The 24,454-nt window shown below is 37.6% G+C and overlaps 1 protein-coding gene across 2 annotated transcripts in view; it reads left to right on the top strand.

Moving 5' to 3' along the window:
- Positions 1-24,454, top strand: part of MALT1 (MALT1 paracaspase) — a 54,179-nt gene that overhangs the window by 6,225 nt on the left and 23,500 nt on the right. Inside the window, exons 2-10 of one of the 2 annotated variants that reach the window (XM_084780837.1) lie at positions 1,842-2,008; positions 6,717-6,838; positions 12,011-12,170; positions 12,692-12,870; positions 13,283-13,379; positions 13,984-14,016; positions 17,019-17,045; positions 19,459-19,491; positions 21,510-21,713. In XM_084780837.1, the coding sequence (XP_084636963.1) occupies positions 1,842-2,008; positions 6,717-6,838; positions 12,011-12,170; positions 12,692-12,870; positions 13,283-13,379; positions 13,984-14,016; positions 17,019-17,045; positions 19,459-19,491; positions 21,510-21,713 (1,022 nt within the window). The remainder of the gene's footprint in view (positions 1-1,841; positions 2,009-6,716; positions 6,839-12,010; positions 12,171-12,691; positions 12,871-13,282; positions 13,380-13,983; positions 14,017-17,018; positions 17,046-19,458; positions 19,492-21,509; positions 21,714-24,454) is intronic. The other variant, XM_084780838.1, reaches the window with a different exon arrangement.

Raw genomic sequence — 24,454 nt, 5'->3', positions numbered from 1 at the left:
ATTTTCCTGCATCTGATAATGTGTTCTGTGTCTGAAGCCTAGTGACTTTTATTTTCTTTTTCTGGTGGTGGGGGGTTTCAAGACAGGGTTTCTTTGTGTTAGCCTCAGCTGTCCTGGACTTGCTTTATAGACCAGGCTGGCCTTGAACTCACAGTGATCTGCCTGCCTCTGCCTCCCGAGTACTGGGATTAAATGGGATTAAAGGTGTGCACCACCATGCCCAGCTCACCTAGTAACTTTTCATTTTGTTGTTCTTGTGATTTCATATGCTGTATTCTTCAAGAAATAAAATTCTGATGTGTTTTATTTTTTTAAAAAAAGTTGGGTATATAGACACATCACCTTAGTCAAGAGCCCATGAGTGCCCATGGAGAAAATCAGTAATACAAAAAGATAGACAAAATCTTACTTTTATCTTTATGCCTTGTTTTGGAACAAAATATTTAACTTCAATTTGATCTTTGTTGTCTGTTAGGAAGGAAAATTCCAGCTATTGAGCTTTTTCTCTATATCAGTGTAAACAGCAATTAAGACATCCCTTGGTTATATCTGATAAGATAGCTTCTCAAATTCAGGTATCAGTACCTGGTAAACTTCTGAATCCTAAAATGTGTATTTTGTATACTGCACTCATGTATTTATGAGTCTCATATTTATTTGAAAACTTACTAACTTGTTGCTAGTATATGGTCTTTGACAAAGGCTTCTTAGGCCTTCTTCAGTTGCTGACTTTATAACATTGATTATCCTTCCCAGTGTCGTTTTTGAGACATTATCCTCTCTGTTCTTAAAACTTCTTATACTATGTATATCTGTGCACACTGTGATTTAAAGGTTTTCTGGCTTCATGGGATGAGGGGCATATTCTTTTCAGATGACAGCAGCAGCTAGCCCACTAGGTAGTGCCTTCATTTTGGATCATGTATCTTTAAAGAAAGAGTGACGGGAACTGTAATTCTGTTACCTGGATATGTAACATGCTTAAGATTCAGCTGGAAGTATATCAGAAGCGCTCTCTAAAATAATCAAGGGAGATTGAATCCAATAGTGATTATCACCTATAGCTTTTCAAACCTTCTGTGCCTTGATTGTGACAGCAGCTGTTAACTGTAGAGTCTATGATACACAAATAAAAATAGTTTCTTTATTTAAAAAAAATTATGGCTGGGCAGTGGTAGTGTACATTTTTAATCCCAGCACTTGGGAGGCAGAGGCAAGTGGATCTCTGAGCTCCAAGCTAGTTTGGTCTACAGAGTGAGTTCCAGGACAGCCCTGGCTACACTGAGGAATGCTGTCACACAAAAAACAAAACAACAACAACGAAAACCCAAACAATAAAGATGAAGAAAGAGGAGGAGGAAGAGGGAGGAGAAGAAGGAAGAGTAAAAAGAAAAAGAAAGAGTGAAAAGGCCTGATATGATTGGTGCCTTAGCACTCAACACTTGGGAGGCAGTAGCTCTCTGAATTCAAGGTCAGCCTGGTCTATATTTGGAGTTCCAGGCCAGCCAGAGCTATATAGTAAGACCCTATCTCAAAACAAATAAAGAAAAAGGAATAAAGAAAAAGTAAAGCAATTACCTGGTCTTTTCTTCACTTTTAACTTAAGGATAAAAGTTTGATCTGCATCAAGACTAAATTTCTGTCACATCCTTCAGACTTAATAGTTATAGGAGCTAAACGGGAAGAGACTAAGGAAGAGAAAGGAATTGTGGAGGAGGGAAGGGCCCTAGTTTTCATAATGTAATTAGTTTTCTATCACCCAAGGGTTTTTTTTCCTGTACAGCACCTACAATGGTCCAGCTACATATTAGACATATCATGGATGAAATCTGTTGTTTCAGTTGCCTGGACCTGGAACAGTGTTCTCTTAAAGTCCTGGAGCCAGAGGGAAGCCCAAGTTTGTGTTTACTGAAACTAATGGGTGAAAAAGGATGTACAGTTACAGAATTGAGTGACTTCCTACATGCTTTGGAGCACACTGAGGTTCTTCAGCTTCTCAACCCCCCAGGTAGGTTTTTATTTTCCTTCAGAAATATTCTTCAGAAATCCATGGAGAAATATACTGTTTTTTGACCAGGTAAATTGTGTTTAGTATTTTTCAAAAAAATAAATGCACAGGAGAACCTCATTCCCTATCACCCCCCATGTTGAGACCAAAGAAGACATCAAAAGTGTTGGATTGTATCAAGAAGCAAGCTATACAAAACATTTTTAAGCAATTACTTTTAAAATTTGGATATAGCCCACATAATTGATATTAGAGCTTTATGCCATAATATTGTAATCTAGTAGAATACTCGTATGTTCTAGGAAGATATATGCTAAAGTATTTACCTGTAAGGTTTCTGTAACATACCCTAAAATAACATAACCCAAAACATAATGTACATTTTCATCTATGTGTATTTAAGGATGAGATAAAGTATACTATTTTTTTGCCATTTTGATTCTTTTGAAAGGTTAGCTATATGAATTTTTCTTACTATACCTGTATTGAGTGAGGCTTTTCATATGCAAAATCATGTGAAGAATAGGAAACAAGAGGCTAAAAGATAGCAGCTTGTCAGTTAAGAGCACTTGCTGTTCTTCCATAGGCCCGGAGCATGTGGTTCCGTGCACCCACATCAGACAACTCAAAACTGCCTATAAATCCAGGCCCAAGGGATCTGATGTCTTCTTCTGACCTCTGACATCACCTACACTCACTTGCATATACACAGAAACACAAGCACACAAATAAAGATAAAATACAAAATCAAAAACAAAACATAGGAAACAGACTGAGAGATGGATACTTGAAAAAACAGAAGATGATCTGTCCTCCATAGAGCTGCAGGTGGAATTGACCAGCATCAGTGATATCAGAGAGGGAGGACATGTCATTAAAGTTGCTTGATTGGACCAGTAATGGTAGTCCATGTGTGTATTCCCAGTACTCTAGAGTCTAGAAGGAAGATCAAGAGTTCAAGGCCAGCCTAGACTACACAGCAAGATCCTGTTTCAGATAAACACTGCTTGGTGGCAGCAGCAGTGCAAGACTGCTCCAGGATCCCATTTGCCCATGTGTCTCATTAGGAGCAAAGTATCCAGTCAAGCCAGGAAGGGCTATAAAATGTGGGCTTCATGATCTCTATTTTACATAATTTTGGTGTATTAATGTTTCTTATATAACCAAATATTTTTAATTATTTATGCATATTATTATGTATATGTATACGCACTTGCATACGTTTATATTCACCATGAGGCCAGAGGGCATAGGACCCTTGGAACTGGAGTTATAGGTAGTTATAAACTACTGATGGAGCATGCTGGGAACTCAACCTCTTTGAGAATGCTAAGCAGAGAATGCTAACCACTGGCCAACTCTCCGTCCCTGTGATATATTTTTAATATGAGAAGTGAGGAACATAAGATATAGTGGTAAATTGTCAGTTAACCTACCAGAAATCCAAACTCAGATTAATGTCGTGAAGGTGCTGTATTACTTCTGCCTGAGGCACCCAGAAACAGATAAGGCTTCCTAAGAGGTAGAGAAGAGCTGTAAGTTCGATGTTTTTCATCTTCTTTCTTGACATTGGCTTCCTTCTAAAACTGACACTCACCTAGCCCAGGATGTCTGCTGGCTGCTCTTAGACTCATTTATCTTTGTCCCAGAATTCTAAGCAAAAAGCAGGTTTGTTCTAGTTACCAGTTTTGTTCACTTGCTTGTCCCTAATACTGTCACTGTAGCCAAGGACATGGAATGTGTTGGTATGCCTGGCTTAAAGCCAAGAATGGAGTTAGGCTGAGTCAGCTTTCCAGGAACCACATAGATCACCAAACAAAAATACACTTGTTGGATAAGAAAAAGAGCCAACAGACCCTAGGTCTGTAACCAGACCTTTGACTACAACTGCCAAGGGTCCTAGATGGTGAGAGAGGGAACATGGACTCCCACTCTCTGCTCTACCATAAAACCTCACATGCCTTATTTGGAGGGCACTGTACTGAATGCGTGGCTTCCTCGACTGGAGCCTATTGGCTAGGAGCAATGAACTGCCAATGCAGATGCCCCACATGCAATTGTTGCACATCTCTAAGCAGTGAATGTCCTAAAGGGGCATTCACATTTTTATTATACTTAGTGCCTCGAATAAGAGAGAGCCAGAAATGGTAAGGGCTGACCGCCAGCCCTAATGCACTGCACTGTGTACTAAGTTCTCATGCTATAGAACACCAAAGCCTCTGGGAAGTAAATGGAACTCTTGTATCTTATTCCCTGTGTCAATAAATATAATCCCACTGACTGTAGACTGCATGACCTGTGCAGTGGCTGGGATACCCTTGGCCTCACAGAGTTACAGGAGCCACGTGGAATGGCAGCTCATGGCTGAAGTAAGAGAATCGCCGTGAGTCAGCCTGGGTTACGTATTGAGTCCTGGCAAGCTTTAGCTACAGAGTAATACTTTCTCAAATAAACAAAAATAATCATAAAAACATTTTTATGTCTTAATAACAAATTTGAGAATAAGACTATCAGAAAAAATGTAAGCTCTGACAAAAAAACAATTTAATTTGTGATTTTGCTCAGAATTATTCATTGAATAGTTTTTTTTAAAAAACAGTTCCGTTCTTTTTTTTTTTTTAATCATTTATTTATTGTGTATATAGTGTTTTGTCTGCATGTATGCCAGAGGAGGGAATCAGGTCTCATTATATATGGTTGTGCTCAGGACCTTTGGAAGAGCAGCCAGTGCTCTTTCATCTGAGCATCTCTCCGGCCCTCCCCTCCATTGAATACTTTTTTTATTCTATTATCTTCAGAGTCTCAGGCATTAAGTATATGAATTCTTTCAAACAACAAAACAAAAAGCAAAACTCAAACCACAAATTAAACCAGCAAAATGAAATAGACCTCCCCCAAAACACACACACACACACACACACACACACACACACACACACACACACACACTAAAACAAAACAAAACAAATTCTAGCCAACTACTCCTGGACATGGCGCCTGCCCTGGATTATGGTTAATATACCCACTAACACTTCATTGTATAAAACTGTTTTTCCCTTTGCCAGCAGGCATCAATTACAAATAGAGCTTCTTGGCTGGGGGTGAAACTTTGTGCAGATCTTGCACCTGCTGTCATCATGTCTTTGAGTTGATATGTGCACACAGCCCTTCTATATCTGGAAGACACTGCTTCCTTGGAGCCATCCACCATCAATGGCTATTACAGTCTTTCCACCTCCACTTTTGCATAGAGCCTTGAGGAGAAGGGCTTTATGAAGACATCTTATTTAAGTGCTTGATGCAGCCAAACATTAGAGGGAGCTCGGAGAGTCCTTCAGAGGAGGGGGAAGAAGGGTAGGAGGAACCTGAGGGGTCAGGGACACCACAAGAACATGACAAACAGAATCAACTGACTCGGACTCATGGGAGCCCACAGAGATCAGGGAGCCTGCAGGGGCTCCTAGGGGCTCCGACATAAGTCCTCTGCATACATATTATGGCTGAGTAACTTGGTGTTCTTGTGGGACTCCTAACAGTGGGAACAGCTGGCTCTGACTCTTTTGTCTACTTGTAGAACCCTTCTACTGGGTTGCCTCATCCAGCCTTGATGTGATGGTGTGTGCCTAGTATTATTGTAGCTCGTTATGCTGTGTTTGGTTGATGTCCCTGGGAGGCCTCCTCTTTTCTGAAGGGAGGTGGGGCTTGGGAAAAGGGGAAGGGGGAGGAGAGGGAGAGGAAACTCTGCTGTAAGGATGTAAGATATGAGAAAAGAAAAACAAAACCAAGACTGAGTGCTCCAAAGTCTCTCACTCTGCACATTGTCCACTTGTGGGTCTCTGTGTTAATTTCCATCTACTGCAAGAAAGAGCTTCTCTGATGAGGCTTGAGCGATATTCTGATCTGTGTCATTAGGGGCCATTTTGTTGCTATGGGGTTTTTTTTGCAGAATAATAATAGTAGGTTCTCCCTTGGCCCATGACTTAGTATCTAGTCTCAAGTTGTTGGTCATTTTAGCAGTGTCAGTAATGGGTTCCATCTCATGCAATTGGCCTTAAATCTAAGCAAAAGTGGTTGCCCATGACATTTGTGCCACTGTTGCACCATTTTATCTTGCAGGCAGGTCAGTGTTGTAAGTTGAATGGTTTGTAGCTGGGAGATGTTGATGGTTGCCTTTTTCATACGGTTGTATACAGAATACCTTACAGAGCCACGAACACTAGTCAGTAGGGGTGAAGCTAGTTAGACACCAGTTCAGTTTCTCAGGTGTCTCTAGTTGTGTCAAGTTGAGAAAAACTAACCAGTGCAGTATTTGTGCAGCTAACTCATTTGAGGTGCTGACCGTATGCCCAGGTATTTGTATGCACTGGCATTGAGAACTGCAGTATGATGTCTGCCTAGCAGGTGCCTTAAAGGGTGCATCCTGATCTCAGAAATGTTAGACTGTGGGTAAAAAGTAAATTGGAAGAATGTGCAAATAATTTGCCTTCCCAACCATGGCAAATTAGAGTACATCAGAGTCTTTTGCAGATGTTTGGTTTTTTTCTTGTGATTTTACAAAGTTTTCAGCTGAAGATGCATACTGACAGAAAAGGAAAAATAAATGACTTATAACAAAGACAAATATGAAAATGGTTTCTAAAATATTTCTTTGTTTTTGTGTATAAGAAAACAACTCTCTTTTGTGACTTTACTTTTTTTTTCTCTTTAGGGTTAAAGATCACTGTAAACCCAGAATCTAAGGCAGTTTTGGCTGGACAATTAGTAAAATTGTGCTGCCGGGCAACTGGACATCCTTTTGTACAATATCAATGGTTCAAAATGAATAAAGAGGTAATTTTTAAGTGCCTTTTAATTCTATTTAGGTTGGTTGGCTGACTGGTTGCTTGGTTGGTTGGTTGGGGGCAGGATTTTATTCTGTAGCCCAAGCTGGCAAGCTTGAATTTGTGGTAATGCTCCTGCCTCAGCTTTGTGAGTGTCGGAATTAGAATGTGAGCCACCATACCTGTTATTTCACTAATGTGGATGGATAAAGCCACCCCAAGAAGACATAATCTTATTAAATGAAAATTCCAGTGTCCCCTCCCTTCCATGGTTTTTGTAGGGGGATTAGAAGATCATAGATTTCCATATAGTTTTTTCATGCACCCTTCATTTTGGTTAGGCCTTCTACTGCCTCTGATTTCCCGTCCCTTACTCCTCTTTGTGCTTGCTTGGTAGTGCTTATTCCCTGTGGCCCCTTGACTATGTTTATCCTTTTCTTCTGTCTAAAGTATTCCATCTAGTGTCCTCTATAGAACTGGTTTGGTGGTCATAAATTCCTTTAATCTGTTTTTATTGTAAAAAGTTTTAGTTCTCTTGTAATTTTAATAGATAGTTTTGTTGAGTATAATAATCTGGGTTGGCATGTAAGGTCTTTCAGAACTTGGAATACATCTTTCCGGGTACTTCTGGCTACAGAAGTTTCTACTGAACAGAGCCTGCCTTTATAAGTGACTGAACCATCTGTATTGCAGCTTTCAAGACCCTTTCTTCTGTGTTTTTAGTATTTTAAATATAATTATGTTATAGAGACTTTCTTTCCTGGTCGTCTCTATTTAGTATTCTGTGGGCCTTTTATGCCTGAATGAACATTTCTTTCTTTAGGTTTGGGGAAATTTTTTTCTTCTGTTATTTTACTGAAAATATTCTCTATGCCTTTGCTATGGTGTTCTCCTTTCATTGTGGTCATAACTCTAAGGCTGTGTCTTCTCACAGTTCCTCAAAGTTCTCCAATGTTCCATACCTTTTTTTTTTTTAACATTCATCATTGACCTTTACTGAGTAATACCATATAAGTCTTCCATCTCTGACACTGTTTCCCACATGATCCATTCTATTGGTGAAGCTTTCCACTGAGGCTTTTATTTGGTTTATTAAGTTTTTCATTTTCAGAATTATTTCATTTTAGGTTTTCTTCAGCCTTTTTCCTGCATTGCCTTCCTCATTTGACATAGCTTTTTGCTTTTCTTTTGAACTTTATTTATATCTCCTCTGAGGTTTTTGGACATAATTAATAATCCTTTGAATTCTTCATCTGGTAGTTCTTCTAGGTCATTCTTATAGGTTTAGTAATTTTAGATTACATGTTGTTGTAGCATGCATATGTTACTTTTGTTTCTGTACTGGGACTTGTGCATCTAAACTAGTTTGTTGATTTAGTCTTTTTTTAACTCACTTTTCTTCTTTCAGTGGATATTTGTACACTGTTCTGAAGAGGAAGTTATAAGTTGTGAGAGGAGATATTTTTCTCTGTGGGACTAGTATTGAAGGCTACAGGAACAGGGTTTTACCTAGTGACACAGGGACAATTCTGGAAGAGTTGAGTGTGATGTCAGACAACACAGCAACTCAGGGAACCAAAGCCTGGTACCACAGGACTCCTTAAGAAGTCCTGTAATGGGCTGAAGAGATGGCTCAGAGCTTAAGAGCACTGTCTGTTCTTCCAAAGGTCTTGAGTTCAATTCCCAGCAACCACATGTTGGCTCACAACTATCTATAATGGGATCTGGTGCCCTCTTCTGGTGTGAAGGCACACATGTGAGCAGAATACTGTATAAATAATAAATAAATGGAGGAGGAGGAGGAAGAAGAAGAAGAAAAGAAGATGATGATAATGATGAAGTCCTATAGCCTATAGGGTAGGACAGAGTGCGGCCTACCTCACAGTGCTTAGAGATGAGATCTGGGAGGTCTAACATGGTTCTAATAGTTGTTTGCAACAGACTATGTTATCTCATAGAAAAATATTTTTTTCCTTACATAAAAATAAGGGGTGTAGTAAAGTGATTACATAGACATTTAGTGCTAGATTAAGTCTGTGTTGGTCCCTAGTTACCATTACTGGTTGTGTGAATTCCTGTCATCAAGGTTGTGAGAAATACACACACACACACACACTCTCTCTCTCCCCCCCCCCCTCTCTCTCAAGAGATGGTAAGTAAATATATTTTATCATACTTTTCTAGTTTTTATTTTAATGAAGTCCTTTTACAGAAGATAAGATAAAAACTTACTAGATGAAGTATATAATTATAAAATACATTGTGACTGGAAGAAGATAGGAACACAGGGAATATGGAATACATCTTGAATTTAAAGAGTTATATGGAGTTGGTGGTCTATTTCAGGAAATTATAGTGAGCCCCTGTTTTGTATCAAGCCATGATATAATGCAGTAGTGACGTATAGTAACTCTACATGTAGGGGAGAGACAGCAGTCATTTTTGTGAGTTTAGAGCTAAGAGGAACATAAGCAACATGGAAACAGGATATGAGGAACCAGCAGATTTTTTAAACAAAGGATTTTTTCCCCCTCTGAGACAGGGCTTCTCTGTGTGTAGCTTTAGCTCTCCTGGAACTCACTCTGTAGACCAGGCTAGCCTCAAACTCACAGAGACCCACCTGCTTCTGCCTCCTGAGTGCTGCTGGGAGGCACTCAGACTGGAGAGGTCTGTGTAGGAGGGAAGATAAGAGTGTGACTTCAGACCATGCGCCACCGAGGTCCAGCTTAAACACAGAATTTATGGTTTTGCTTTGTCTTTACATAAAAATGTGTTGCTTGAGGAAGCAGAGGATAGAAAGACAACCTGGTATCTCTTGCCTGGGCTGCTGAGGAATAGCTGAAGTGTAGTCTCAGTGACTTGATGAATGCGAACCACTGGGCATATTTCACATGTGTTTTGAGGATATGGTTAGCCAGGCTGGTAGATCATATGTAGAGCATGAGGACGCAAAAGGAAAACTCAAGGAGGGCTTCCTACTTTTCTGCTTGAGTATCTTGGCCATGTTTACTCTGTAGGTTTTTTGTTTGTTTTTTGAGCAGACTGGAGAGGTCTATGTATAGGAGGGAAGATAAGAGTGTGACTTCAGGCTGGGCAGTGGTGGCACATGCCTTTAATCCCAGCACTTGGGAGGCAGAGGCAGATGGATCTCTGTGAGTTTGAGGCCAGCCCGGACTACAGAGCGAGTTCCAGGACAGCCAGAGCTGTTACACAGAGAAACCCTGTCTCAAAAAAAAAAAGAGTGTGACTTCAGACCATGCCTATTATACATGCAAGTGAACCACAGAGAGGCAACACTGAGAGTTTATAATGAAATAAATTAAAGATGGAACAGTCTAGAGAGTTAGAAGAGTAAAAAGAAAAGTATTTCAAGAAGAAAGAGGTGACTAACTTCTTCAGTGATGCATAAACAAAACTGTTTGTTGGCTGGTTAGTGACTAAAAAGGACTTAAAGTATGTTTTTAAAATGATTTGATAAAGGGAAGAAACAGATGCTAAAGCCAAGAAAAAATGCAGAAACAATTTCAGAGAAGGTGAGACTATTAAGAAGGAAAAACTTTTCCCTCTTAGATTCTGAGCTTGTGCCCTGTAAATGGCAGATAAGATGGATTGGTAGGGGCTGGAAGTGAGTGAGCACTTTAAGAGCACTTGCTGTCCTTCCTGAGGACTTAGGTAGAGTTTCTACCACTTGGGAGATCCAGGAGATCTTACAGCCTCTTCTGGCCTCTGTAGGCACTGCATGCATGTGGAGCACACACACATACAGACAGACACACATTTAATGAAATAAGTAAAATAGATCTTTTTAAAAAAGATGAGGGACAGACATGGTAGCACATGCCTTTAATCCCAGCTCTTCAGAGGCAGAGGCAGGTGGATCTCTTGAGTTTGAGGCCATCCTGATCTACATAGTGAATTCCAGGATAGCCAGGGCTATATAGAGAGACCCTGTCGAAAAAAAGAAAGGAAAGAAAGAAGGAAGGAAGGAAAAGAAGGATTACTGGAAGAAACACATTGGTCTACAAGATGACTCATCAGGAAAAGGCTCTTGCTGACAAGCCTGATGATAAGAGTTTCGTGCCTAGGACTCATGTGATCAAAAAAAAAGAACTGATTCCCAAAACCTGCCCTCTGACTATCAGATATATATCATGGCACATGTGCATGTCTGTATCCTGACACACATATGCACACACACAATAAGTAAACATAAAATAATTTTGAGAAACTATGTGTGGAGGAACCTACAAATTAAACAGTTTGTTAAATTGGTAACGTTAGAGGTTTATGTATCTAACTTATGAGAAAACCAAGGGTGTTTCTTCATAAAAGACAAGAGATTCTGGGCAGATGGCACATGCCTTTAACTCCAGTGGTTGGGAGGCAGAGAGGCAGGTGAGTCTGTATGAGTTCGAGGCTGGCCAGTGCTATATTGTAAGGCCCTGTCTCAAAAACAAAACAACATACTGAGGATGAACAAGGATAGGCTAGGGAAGTCTTGTGATGTTGTTCTAAACTGTGAAAGTCTTTCTTCTCTGTGAACATGAAACTGAGAGACTTTATGATAGATTTACTCTGATCTGAGAGTAAGTATAAGAGAACACAAACTATTATTTCACATTCTGACCAAAGTGAAAGAAACCTTGCTATGGCCATTTTGTCTATGCTTCCCATGAAGCCAAACACAGAAGGTGGCTGTGGTTTTGTTGAGCTGCCTGTCTTCTTACAGTGTTTTGTAGATGAGAAAGTGAAGTCTCAAGGTAAAATAGTTCATCCACATAGTCATAGCCAATTTGCCAGAAGTGAAAATAATAGCCAGTTTGCTTTCTTTGTGCCACCCCAGTGTTAACTGCATTGTATGCTACTTATAAAAGTTGCAGTTGTATAAATAGATGTACTGTTTTAATACTGAACAGATGGTTCCTACTAGTGAGCTCCTGTAAGAGCTGGGGACAGCTAACCTTTCTGTTGAATGGACTTGTTAAAGACGGTGGAGCTCTAGTATTTCAGTTCTCAAAATCTTACTTCTTACTTTGTAACTAGCAAATATTTTAGAATTTGAAGCAAAAAGAATCATATGTTTCAAATGTCCATAATCAAATCATAGATTTTATACAACATGTATTATAAGCTGGATTTTTGACAAATCCTTCACGTATGCCCCTTACTGATTCTTTTGCAGATCCCATATGGAAATTCATCAGAACTTATTTTTAGCACAGTGCATGTAAAGGATGCAGGCTTTTATGTCTGCCGTGTTAACAACAATTCCACCTTTGAATTTAGCCAGTGGTCCCAGCTAGATGTCTATGATGTGGCAGAAGTATCAGAAAGCTTCCAGGGTAAGTGATAAGTGAAGCTGCATGTTCATTAGTTGGTCATCTTATTTAAGTGTCTATTTAAAACTAACTTCAGAGTGTAGATGCCACACATGAGTCATTAAGAGTTGACTCCACATGGTCTGTCATTTGCTATGTGTCAGTCCCTTAAGATGACATGGACCCTTTTCATTCTTGTGCCTGATGCTGAGCTCGAAGCTGCTGATGGTCATGACCTGCACCTTTTTGTATTGCATCTATAATTCAAGCTTAGCTTCTCCCTTCCTTAGACACTTCTGAGTGTGCCCACTTGTTAGCCTAGAATTTCTAAACTGTTTTTGTTCATCACAGTATTCTTTTCTCTTCAGAACATCTCTTAACACTTGTGAGAATTTCATGGAAAAAAATTTTAAGTATGGTTTTAAAGACTGTAAAAAAAAAAGACTGTAAAAAATAAAGGATAGACTTAGGCTTGTCTTTGTTTAAATTGTAGGAAAATTTTGGCTTTATGTGTAACCCAGAGATTTTTTTTCTTTTAATTTAAGGAAATATGGATGGTGTCTCAGAATCCAAGTTGCAAATCTGTGTTGAACCAAAGTCCCAAAAGCTGATGCCAGGCAGCACATTGGTTTTGCAGTGTGTTGCTATTGGAAGCCCTATTCCTCACTACCAGTGGTTCAAAAATGAATCACCTTTAACACATGAAACAAAAAAGCATTACATGGTAAACAGCTGATTTTTGGGGGGTGGGGGTGGATTAATCTCTAAAATAAGTGGTACAATTAAGATATAAAAGAACTACTTCAGCTCATACTCTTTGGAATGTCTTCAGTACTTTTAGTTCAAGTTCTTTATGTTTCAGTATTAACTATTTTCTTTTATTTGCAAGAGGGCTAGATTTCAACCAAAGCTTCAGCATAAAATATCAAATATTACTGTACTATTGTACTTTACTACTGTAACAGTACTTTGTACTATTAGAATAATTTTATCATTTGTTTGCTAATATCTAGTTTAATGGATGTATAATTTTTTTTGAAATGTTGTATTTGGGAATTTTTAAAAATACACTGAATTTTGCCTTAAGCAATTTTTAAATTAATGTTGAGAAAATATATGTTCTGATATTGATACAGGTTCCATATGTGGATCTAGAGCATGAAGGAACCTACTGGTGTCATGTATATAATGACCGAGACAGTCAAGATAGTAAGAAGGTAGAAGTCATCGTAGGTAAGCTGCATTCTGATAAGTAAGACACAAGCTGTGTACCCTGCAGTGCTTAAGCAAAGGAAGCTCTACTACTTTTTGCCCTGTGCCATTTAATAATATATCACATATAAGTAGTTATATTATCTATACAAAATTTTCAGAGAATTCATACTAAACTAATTCTCTAAGTTTTATAAAAGAACAAAATAAAAACCTAAAAAGTTATTTTATTTAGCTCATTTTAGTTGTTTTTTAGTATTATAGTTTATTATAAATATTTGTGTTAAAATGTATTCCTTGTAGTTCTGAATTAGAAAATATTGATTTGGTGAAAAATATTTTTAATAAAACATAAAAGTCAGAGACACAAATGAAAAATAATTATTGGTTAGTATTCCCTATTGTGAATTATGGATTTTAAAGTTTGTTCTATATACATTGGATACATTTATAGTGTTTTGTCAATAGTGGATACATTTATAGTGTTTTGTCAATAGGAGGAAATATCAATGCATGTGGTGCTTTGACAACATGATTCTGTGGTATTTATCTCTGTTTGTTTATTGACTGCCTTTCCTAAGATTATGAGTTACAATATGCTCAAATTTGTTCTCTCTAACATAAGGAAGAACAGAGGGGGCAGTGGAGTGCACCGAAGGTAGTGTAATCCTTTGGTTCAAGACCAAGTCTCCTGCATGCTGGCTACTCTGGGAGTGGTGGAGTGTCCTAGCTTACTAACTGCAGTGATAGAAAAAATACTAGCTCTAATAAGTCATTTTTATTTAAGGATACTGTCTTCTCCTTTAGGTTTTGTAAATTTCCATTGACACTGTTGAACAGACACTTCTAAAGCAATCTTCAGCTGACTTCCTGTTGCATATAAGAGTTGCTCCATAGGTTATTTGAAATAGCAAATATTTCAAATGTGTTAATATTTCAAAGTATACTAAAATGTATTTAAAATATTGTATAAGTATTTGTTTTGGTTATTTTATTTCTTAAAATACCCTTTAAAAGCAAACACAGTTTCTTAAAATTTCAGGATGGATATATCATGTGATATATTTATCAATTATTAAATATTTTGAAAATAATATTGATAATGTAAATTTTCAAAACTACAATGTTTTAGATTAATTGATATGCCACTTTTGCCATGGAAAGAGAACTAAATATCCATTTCAGCATAAACTTCAAACTTGTTTTAATTAGCCAAAACATTGTACTTAAATTGTAATAAGTAAATATTAACACTTAGATTACCTCCCCTTAGTGTACTATCACATTGATTTGGAAAACTAAGGCTGTGAATAGCAAAGTATTTTTTCAATTGCTGCTTCTTTGAACTATTACATAGTCTCCCTTAGGTGCTACTTGGGTAAAGTAAGATGAGTGATGTTAAATCATGCATTTTCTAGTTTTCCTGTCATTCATTTCTATGGCAGCATGTAAAGTACTAATGATTCCTGTTTTGATTCTAATACATAGTTTGAGCCAGAGTTCTCTTATAAGAAGTTCTGATCCCACAGCTGTTACTCTTGTGGAAGGGACACCATGAGAAATCCTAACCCAACTCCTCTTCTGAGAGTTTTCTGCCTACTCGCATGTGTTTGTTTCTTTAAACTTCTAACACAGGAGACCTCTGAGAATAAATCTAAAAGAGCACTGCTGTGTGGCTTCAGAGTGAGCATGTAACTGTTACCCTGCCCTGTTGTTTCTATAATTACACAATTCACTAGCAGTTTTGTTTTGGGTTTTTGTTTTTTGTTGTTGTTTTTTTTTCAATAACAAGCAAACAGCTGGTCTGTGGTGACCCTCACCTTTAATCCCAGCTCTGGAGAGGCAAAGGCAGGCAGATCTCTGTGAATTCAAGTCCATCCTGGCTGGTCTACAGAGAGACTATAGGACAGCTAGGGTTACACAATGAAACTCTGTCTCAAAATAAAACCAAACAAAAAAGGAAATCAAACAGCAATTTTCAAATAACTATTCAGAGTATAGAAACAACAATGTAGCTATGGAGTTGCTCCAAAAAACTTTCAGATGGAAAACATCGTATCCAACTTTTTTTTCTCAAAAAGCCTACAAGACTAAGACAGTTTATAGTCGGTGGGTTGATACACGCTGTGAACAGTATCCTCCATTACATCTTATTTTAATGCGCAGTACATGGTGTCTCCTACTCCATCTTGTGTATGTCATTAGAATATTATTAGGATAAGGAGTGTGGTTGAAAACGTGATGCTCAGCTGTGGTTCGGGGCAGTGAGATTGTGCACATTTTAAACAGGCATTCAGGAGGTCATAAGAAAGGATAGCCAAAGTGGAATGCAGAATATGATAGAAACATCTTTAATGCATTACAAATATATGAAACATTTTTAGTAAAAAGAGGTGGAGTAAGGTGCTGACCTACTTACCTAGAAACTAATCTAATCCATAAGATGAAAGGCAGCAAAAAATGTGCATACCCTGTGAACTGGTTGGTGCCACTCTTAAGCTAATTCTGTGCAGTATGGAGATAGTATTTTTAGTCAGGCATAGTGGTATGACTAATCTAGCACACGGAAGCCTGAGGGTTTGACGACAGCCTGGCCTGCATGCTGAGACTTCATCGAAAGCAAACAGACCAAGAATATATTTCCCATAAAATACTTTATGAATCCTCTATCATTTGTAATTTATTTCATGTTTATTTTTGTCTTCATAAAATTTAATAAGTAAGAAAACTGATGGTTAAATTATTTCATGAGTTTGTGCTCAGATTATCTATCTGTCCTGTATGAAAGGTGTATAAAGGATATAAGTTATTTATGAAACTGTTCAGCTGGTGGCGCACGCCTTTAACCCCAGCACCTGAGAGGCAGAGGCAGGTGGATCCCTGTGAGTTTGAGGCCAGCCTGGTCTACCAAAGCGAGTCCAGGAGCCAGGGCTCTTACACAGAGGAACCCTGTCTCAAAAAACAAAGAGAGACAATAATAACAACAAAAGAAACTTCTATCTCCCCCCAAAGCACACCATATCTTGTTCTGGCCGTAAGAAAAACAGACAAATCCCAAATGAAGAACATTCTACTGCTCAAAACTAGTCATTAAAACCAAGGAATGTCCCCAGCACTTGGGAGGCAGAGGCAGGCAGATCTCTATGAGTTCAAGGCCAGCCTGATCTGTAAAGTGAGTCCAAGACAGCCAGGGCTCTATTCCACAGAAATACCCTGTCTTGAAAAAACAAAAGAAAAAGATATTAATAGGGAAACTGGGTTTGACGTACACTGGACCCTCCTCTGCAGTAGCCCACAGTAGGTCATCAAGTGTCCTGGTGTTTTCAAGTTAAAGGTTTTTTGTTTTGTTTTGTTTTGTTATTTGAAAGATCATTCATGAATAAGTATCTAAAACTTTGAGCAAGGTATCAGTAAGTTTATTTCTTTAGGTTTTTGTAATTTAGTTAAAGTGAAACCATTTAGAAGTCCTCAGTGCCGTTAACAACAGTGTTCTTACCTGTTCAGCACTTGTATGGCTTCTCCATTTAACGTTGAAAAGTTCTAAACTAATAAACAGCTGTAATATGATACAGCAGCTCATAAACTGCGTCTCTTACTATTTGTGCTAACTGGGCAGTTGAATTATTTAAAATTAACCTGTTTTCTCTTACTCTGTTTCAGATGAATTAAGTAATTTGGGGCATCCTGGTAAGTGTTATAAACAAAATTTTCTTTTAGATTGGTAAGCTTGATGTAGTAAAGGTGCTGTAGACACTCTTGCCTGCATTCTTAGACTACTGTTTACATGAAGTTCAGCTTAAAGCACGTAAAATATAAAAATATTGATTATAAATCTATAAGGGTTAAAAAGTATTTTATTTTGGCTGGGCATGGTGGTGCATGCCTTTAATCCCAGCACTTGAGAGGCAGAGGCAGGCGGATTGCTGTGAGTTCGAGACCAGCCTGGTCTACAAAGCAAGTCTGAGACACACAGGGAAACCCTGTCTCAAAAAAAAAAAAAAAAGTATTTATTTTGGATAACAAATGTCAGTGCTTGAGCTGATAACATAGCTGAATGAGTTTAAAAAAAAAAAAAGTACCTACTGCTATTCCTAATTACCTGTGTTTGACCTCAGAGCTCATGTGGTAGAAGGAGAAAATCAATTCTTCCCCATTTTCCTCTGACTGCCACATGTGTACCATGCCCCTCCCAGCACACAAAATAAATAAATACATGTAAAAAAATTAACGATTGTGGTTTTGTTCTTGTGTGTTCCTGGGGACCAAACCCAAGGTCTTGTACATGATATACCAAGTACTGCATTGCTGAGCTAGCTGCACCACCCAGCATTGATGCTTTTTTAATCATTTTATGTTGTTCCTTTAAGAAGGAAGTTCATTTTTTAAAGATTCATTTATTTATGTATATTTTGTCCACATGTACATCTGCATACCAGAAGATGGCATCAGACAGTTGTGAGCTTCCATGTGGGTGCTGGGAATTGACCTTCAGAAGAGCAGTAAGTGCTCTTAACCACTAAGCCTTCCTGCAGCCCCATCTCCATTGTTTCTAATGTGGAAGACTGGACCATATTCATGGAGTAATATGTTACATTTCTAAACTATCAAAGATAGAACATCCCTGAAGTGGTTGGGCAGGTGCCTTCACTGGAATTGGAAGGCAGTTAATGGAGAGAGTTGCAGTACAGAGACACTGATTTGTAAGAGACTAACAAAGGCCAGCTTTGATCAGAATGGATTCCTGAACAAGCTAAGCTAAAGAGAAAGCCATCACTTGGGACAAAGGAAATTTCAGTAATGAGGATCATAAAAAGACAGAGGATGTCAGGATGCACTGTGGGCATTCTGAAAGACATTGATGGAACCTGTGAATAGATTTAAGCAAATTATACAGAAACCCATTAAGAAGGCATAAGGTTTTTTAATATTTGCAGAAAGCCTGTTAGTCACATTATTTTGCTACGGTAATTAGTTTGCTTGATTTTGTTTGATTCTTGGTGCTGTGGATGTGTGTGCTGGCTACTTGCTCTACCTCTGAGCTACCCCTCCAGTGCTGTTAGTTTAGTTTTGTATTTCATAAAAGCATCTGTTACTCTAAGTTCTCTCTGAACTCTGCTGACTTTATGTGTGCAAATTAAGCAAAACAAAAAGCCACATGACCAAGATTGCTATAGTATCTTCAAGTTCACATGAAGCTCAGTTAGGATTGCTTCATATGTCCCAAACTAATCCTAGTACTTGTTTCTCTTGGTGTTGATAGAATCCCTGTCCCTAAATTTGTCTGCTATGTCTTACCCTTTTAAAAAAAATTGTAAAATTACTTTATAAATCCTTCAGCACACACCCATCACTAAGTTTTTAACATTTTTCAGGCCTACTTTTTCTTACTTTCCAAGATTAAAAAAAAAAAAACCAAACCTTTGAGTGTAAAGAAAATGATGTGTGTGAAGCTTATAATAGGCTCCCACAGCATCTGTTTTATTAAATGTACAAATAAACTACCTTCCCTACAGGTATTGGGCAAATGAGGAATTGAATTTAATCTCCCTGTGTCACTTCTTGTTGGTATTGGAGAGTGAATATGATTTTATTCTATGTGTAATAATAATAAATCAATATACTTTGTCAAAAATCTTTTAGATATAAATTAACTATTAGTAAATATGTTCTGTATTTTCCTTTTAAATTATTATTCATACTTATTTATGAAGTACCATATTATGACCTGATAAATGACCTATAAAATGATCCAATCCAGGTGATTAGCATTTTTTTGTTTGTTTGTTTGTTTTTGTTTTTTTGGCTTGTATCATTACTCTATGCGTTAGGAGACTTCAAGAGCTTCTCCTTCTTAAATTCATAATTGTTAGAGAAATAGTTGTCCTATTATGCTATGTAACAATAAATCTACTACTCTTCTTCTGCTTTTGTACTCTGTTCACCCTCTGTCTCCCCTTCTTTTTCTAGCCTCTGTGACCTCTACTATATTTAGCATTTTAATGATACAGACGCTGTCTGCATTCATGGTTTGTCTTATCTTGTTAGCTCTGAAGATATGCCACGAATAACAGCATCTGTTTGCTCTTTTATCTTTGACCAGATAATAAAGAACAAACAACTGGCCAGCCTTTGGGTGAGTTGAGTTTAAAGCACATGATCAAACCTAATTATAATATTAACTCCAATTTTTTATAATTGTGAAGGAATGTATGATACTTAACTTGATTGATTTATAAGTATTTGAATTTATCATCCAAAACCCATCATGACTTGCTTACATACTTGCCATTTTGAAATTTTCTTTATTCCTTTCATTTCCTCAAATTCAGATTTTACTATTCCTTTTTCTGCCTGGTCTCTGCTGCTACCTTTCCTAGGCTGGGTCCTTGTTTTCTTACTTCAGCCCATCTCTGCTTCTCTATTCTAAGTCCACTCCAGCTCTCCTGCCAGCCAGCAACTGCTTCACGAGTAGGTTGGTCAAGGTAAGACCGCCATCTTCCTTACCATTAAACTTTTTGAAGTTATATAATCTAGCTTTTTTAAATACCATTGGCAAAAAAAAAAAAAAAAATTGGCTTCTCAAGACAGGGTTTCTCTGTGTAACTGTGGCTGTCCTGAACTCACTTTGTAGACCAAGCTAGCCTCAAACTCAAAGAGACCCACCTGCCTCTGCCTCCCGGGGTGGTGGGATTACAGGTGTGCACCACCGTGCCTGACTTTGAAAAAAAAATTACAAGAATTTTGCTCGATTGTTGATATTTTCACATTCTCACCTTCTTGGACTCTTGTAGTCTACTTTCTTTCCCAAATAAAGTTAGCTACATCTTGCTGAATGAGAGAAATATGTCTTGAGAAATGCATCATTAGACCGTCGTTAGGTCGTTTCTCAGTATTGTCCCAGTGCATTCAAGAAATGCAGTAAAAACTGAGGTGTGTGAGGCTGCTGTTAACATACCACAATATGCTAATAAGAAGTAACCTGGTTTTTTCCCCATGAATAGAAGTCATATACTCTACAATCAGATGAAATTTATTATTTTTAAAATAAAATAAAACAAAATAAAAAACATTATATAGTAAGTATATAAGCCAGTAGTGTAGTTTTTAATGATTACTATCAAGTATCGTGTGCTTATATAATTTCCTGTGCTCTAATTTTACACAGCTGGCAGTGCATAGCTCTCTTGACACTTTGCTGCTGCTACCCCTACCCCAAGACTGTGAAGAAATATACACTAAGCTTTGTCCAGCATTCATATCTGCTTAGGCCAGGCATACCCCTAAATAGGCTAGCTGATAGTTTTCAAGGCATAGGTATATATCTTTTGCCTACCCCCACCCCAAAATGCCTCTTTCTGTCTGAGCAAAGTCAAAAGATTTAAGTTCAAAAAAATTCCTCAAGTACTCTTACCCAGGCAAACAGGAAATAGGTCTTTAAAATGTTAACAAGGAGTGCTGACAAGATGGAAATTGCTGGTCTGGAGAGATGGCTCAGAGGTTAAGGGCACTGACTGCTCTTCCAGAGGTTCTGAGTTCAATTCCCAGCAACCACATGGTGGCTCATAACCATCAAGATGAAAGTTGCCCTCTGAACTCCACACATACACCATCGTGCATATGTACCCACATTCACATATACTGTAATAATGTCGATGATGATGATGATGATGATGATGATGATGATGATGATGATAAAACAATTTCTAATTTAGAGGTAGAAGGAGATCGTATATCCACACTACTATAGGAACAAAACTGGTCCTTTGAAGTCCCCTCTTTCCTCCCTTTGGTCTCTCTCCTATCTCTGCAGATTCTTCCTGTCCCTCTTTAGGTGTTTGTTTTGTTTTCCTTCCTCCATTCTTAGTAAAACAGAACCTAAATTGATGGAAACACAACTGAAATCATATTTTGCTATATATAACTAATAAATATTCTTTGTCTGACTCCCAAAGAATACATGTTTAGTTTTAGTTTTTTGATGTTTCAGCCTGTTGCGTTTTAGTCTCCTATGTTAAGATCTCTAAAATGAAATTTAATGTATTGAAATCTTACTTGAAATAAAACACTATAAAGCAAAGATTTTCATTTTAATGCTTGTATAAGTTTTAATCTTTATACCCTCTCCTTTAATCCTCCCTTTTTTTCTTACAGCAAAGGACAAAGTTGCTCTCTTGATAGGAAATATGAATTACTGGGCGCATCCCAAGCTTAAAGCTCCTTTGGTGGATGTGTATGAATTGACCAACTTATTAAGGCAACTAGATTTCAAAGTTGTTTCATTGTTGGATCTTACTGAATACGAGATGTGTAACGCTGTGGATGAATTTTTACTACTTTTAGACAAAGGAGTATATGGTAAGACAATTCTAGTACTCATCTTTATAATTATGTGCCATTCCTATTACACATATTAAGAGTTTGAAAGTCATGGGCTAGAGAGATGGATCAACAGTTAAGAGCACTTGCTGCTCTCCCAAAGGACCTGAGTTCTATTCCCAGTATGCATGTGATATGTGATGGCTCACAATCAGCAGCAGCTCCAGTTCCAGGAGATCTGGAATCCTCTTCTGGCATACAGTGGTGCACAGGCAAAACATCCATAGATAGATAGATAGATAGATAGATAGATAGATAGATAGATACATATATACATACATACATACATATTTGGAAATCAGATAAAGGTAGGCAAATATACTATTGGATTGAAGGATTTTTTTTCTTCAATTTTTTTGTTTTTTGTTTTTTGGGGTTTTTTTGGGTTTTTTTGGGGGGGTTGGGTTTTTTGTTTTTGGTTTTTGGTTTTTCAAGATAGGGTTTCTCTGTGTAGCCTTAGCTGTCCTGGACTAACTTTGTAGACCAGGCTGGTCTCAAACTCCCAACATTCCACCTGCCTCTGCCTCCTGAGTGCTGGGATTAAAGGCGTGCAACACCACCACCCAGTTTTAATTGAAGAATTTTAATATTCCTATTTTTAAAAGATAAATTTTCTTCTTATTTCATATATATAGCTAATTAGCTTAATATCTTTACTTTTAAATTTTTTTTAAATCTTGTTAAAACATGGTTCTTTTGAGAGTTCTTACCTGTCTTTTATTACTTTATTTTTTTATTGACTGTAAAAGGTACCATACAGTAGTCATTTTGTTTAAAAAGAAGACCTTGTAGATAATCAGATAGCAAAACATTCCTATCTACTTGATATTATGTAGATTCTTTTAAATATAAATGGTTGTGATAGAATAGGTATTGTATTTGCTCCCTTTATCTAATTATTGCATGGTATTTTCTAGTTGTCTATTTGGATATAGAATTTAATAAGGAAATATTGTAGAGTGGGCCTCCCTCATACCCGTCCCAGTCTGCTGCCCGATGCTGAGGAGGTAGCTCAGCCTATAGAGCCTTTTACACGCTAGATCAAGACTCCACCACTGAGTACATATGCAGCCTTTTCTGCCTATTAATTTAAAATTCTGTGCAGGTACAATTCAAGAGTGATTTTCCTTCATTCTTTCATTTAAAAGTACTCAAAATAATACAGACCTAATAAAGAATTTTATGAGCCAGAATATGCTGGAAGTAGTTAGAATTTCCTTGCTAATTTATTTCCTGTAATATGTGTAACCTTAAGTTGGGGAAGGCCAGCAGCTGAGCGCATTCCAGCTGTCTTTCAGATTGTATTTACCATGACTTTGTTAATATTTGAATGCCCAGAATGTGGTATCTCCTGGCCTGGAGTTAGGCCTTCAGATAGTGAACAAAAAGTGTTGATTTGAGTTTTTTACATTTCAATTTGTTTTATTTCAATAACTTAGAGGTTTAGCTTTCTTGTTTACAAGTAGGTTAACATGATGAGGTAAACTTGGTATAATTTCTAATGATTCTTGAAGTAGAATTTTGAAAGGAAGAAAAAAACACCTTTTAAAAGATTTAACAAGCCGGGCATGGTGGTGCACCCCTTTAATCCCAGCACTCGGGAGGCAGAGTCAGGTGGATCACTGTGAGTTCGAGGCCAGCCTGGTCTACAAAGAGAGTCCAGAACAGCCAAGGCTACACAGAGAAACCCTGTCTCGAAAAACAAACAAACAAACAAAAAGATTTAATATACTGTTGGCTAAGGGATGATGAAAGCCTTAAAATTTAATTCAAATTAACTTAATTTTAATTTAATTAATTTAAATTAATTTTCTCCTCTCAATAATGAGGGTTACTATTTTAGCACACATAAATAGCAAGGCTTCCAATTATACCATTATGCTGATTTTGAAACAAAACTTTTTTCATGAGCATTATAAAGTGATGATTAAAGATGTATTCATCCAATTTCTTACAAAAATGGGAAATGGGAGCAGGACAGGTGACTCAGTGATTAAAAGCACATGTGCCTCTGGCCTTGGTAGACATGGACACTCACCTACACATACTTACACACAGACATATGTACATATACAAACTTAAAAATTATATAAGTAGTGCTGGGTGTTGTGGTACATTCCTTTAATCCCAGCACTTGGGAGGCAGAGGCAGGCAGATCTTTGTGAGTTTGAGGCCAGCCTGGTCTACACAGTGAGTCCAGGACAGCCAAGGCTACACAGAGAAACCCTGTCTTGAAACCCTCCCAAAAAATTTAATTAATAGTAGTAGTAGTAATGGTGGTGGTGGTGGTGGTGGTAGAAGAAGAAGAAGATATTTTTTAAAAACTGGAAAGCATACAAATATGGCTTTTTGATAGCTGGCCTATCAAGAAGGGAGTTGCAATATGATAAAATATATTTGAATTTGAAATAGTTTTAAATAATGAAAATAAAAATAATAATAATAGAAGCTGTCAAAGAGTAAAGGAAGAGGAATCATGGCAATAGACAGACCAGAGAGGGCCTGGAGAGACAGCTCAGAGGTTAAGAGCACTAACTGCTCTTCCAGAGGTCCTGAGTTTAATTCCCAGCATCCACATGGTGGCTCACAGCCATCTATAATGAAATCTGATGCCCTCTTCTGGTGTGCAGATATACATGCAGGCAGAGCACTGTATACATAATAAATAAATAAATCTTTTTTTTAAAAGGATTAGAAAATGCACTTTGAGAAAAGTTGTC

Source organism: Acomys minous, assembly GCF_964271855.1.
Source record: "Acomys minous genome assembly, chromosome: 4".
In the NCBI taxonomy this organism is placed as follows: domain Eukaryota; kingdom Metazoa; phylum Chordata; class Mammalia; order Rodentia; family Muridae; genus Acomys; species Acomys minous.
The sequence above is the reverse complement of the archived record's forward strand: the minus strand, read 5'-3'. Positions and strand labels throughout refer to the sequence as shown.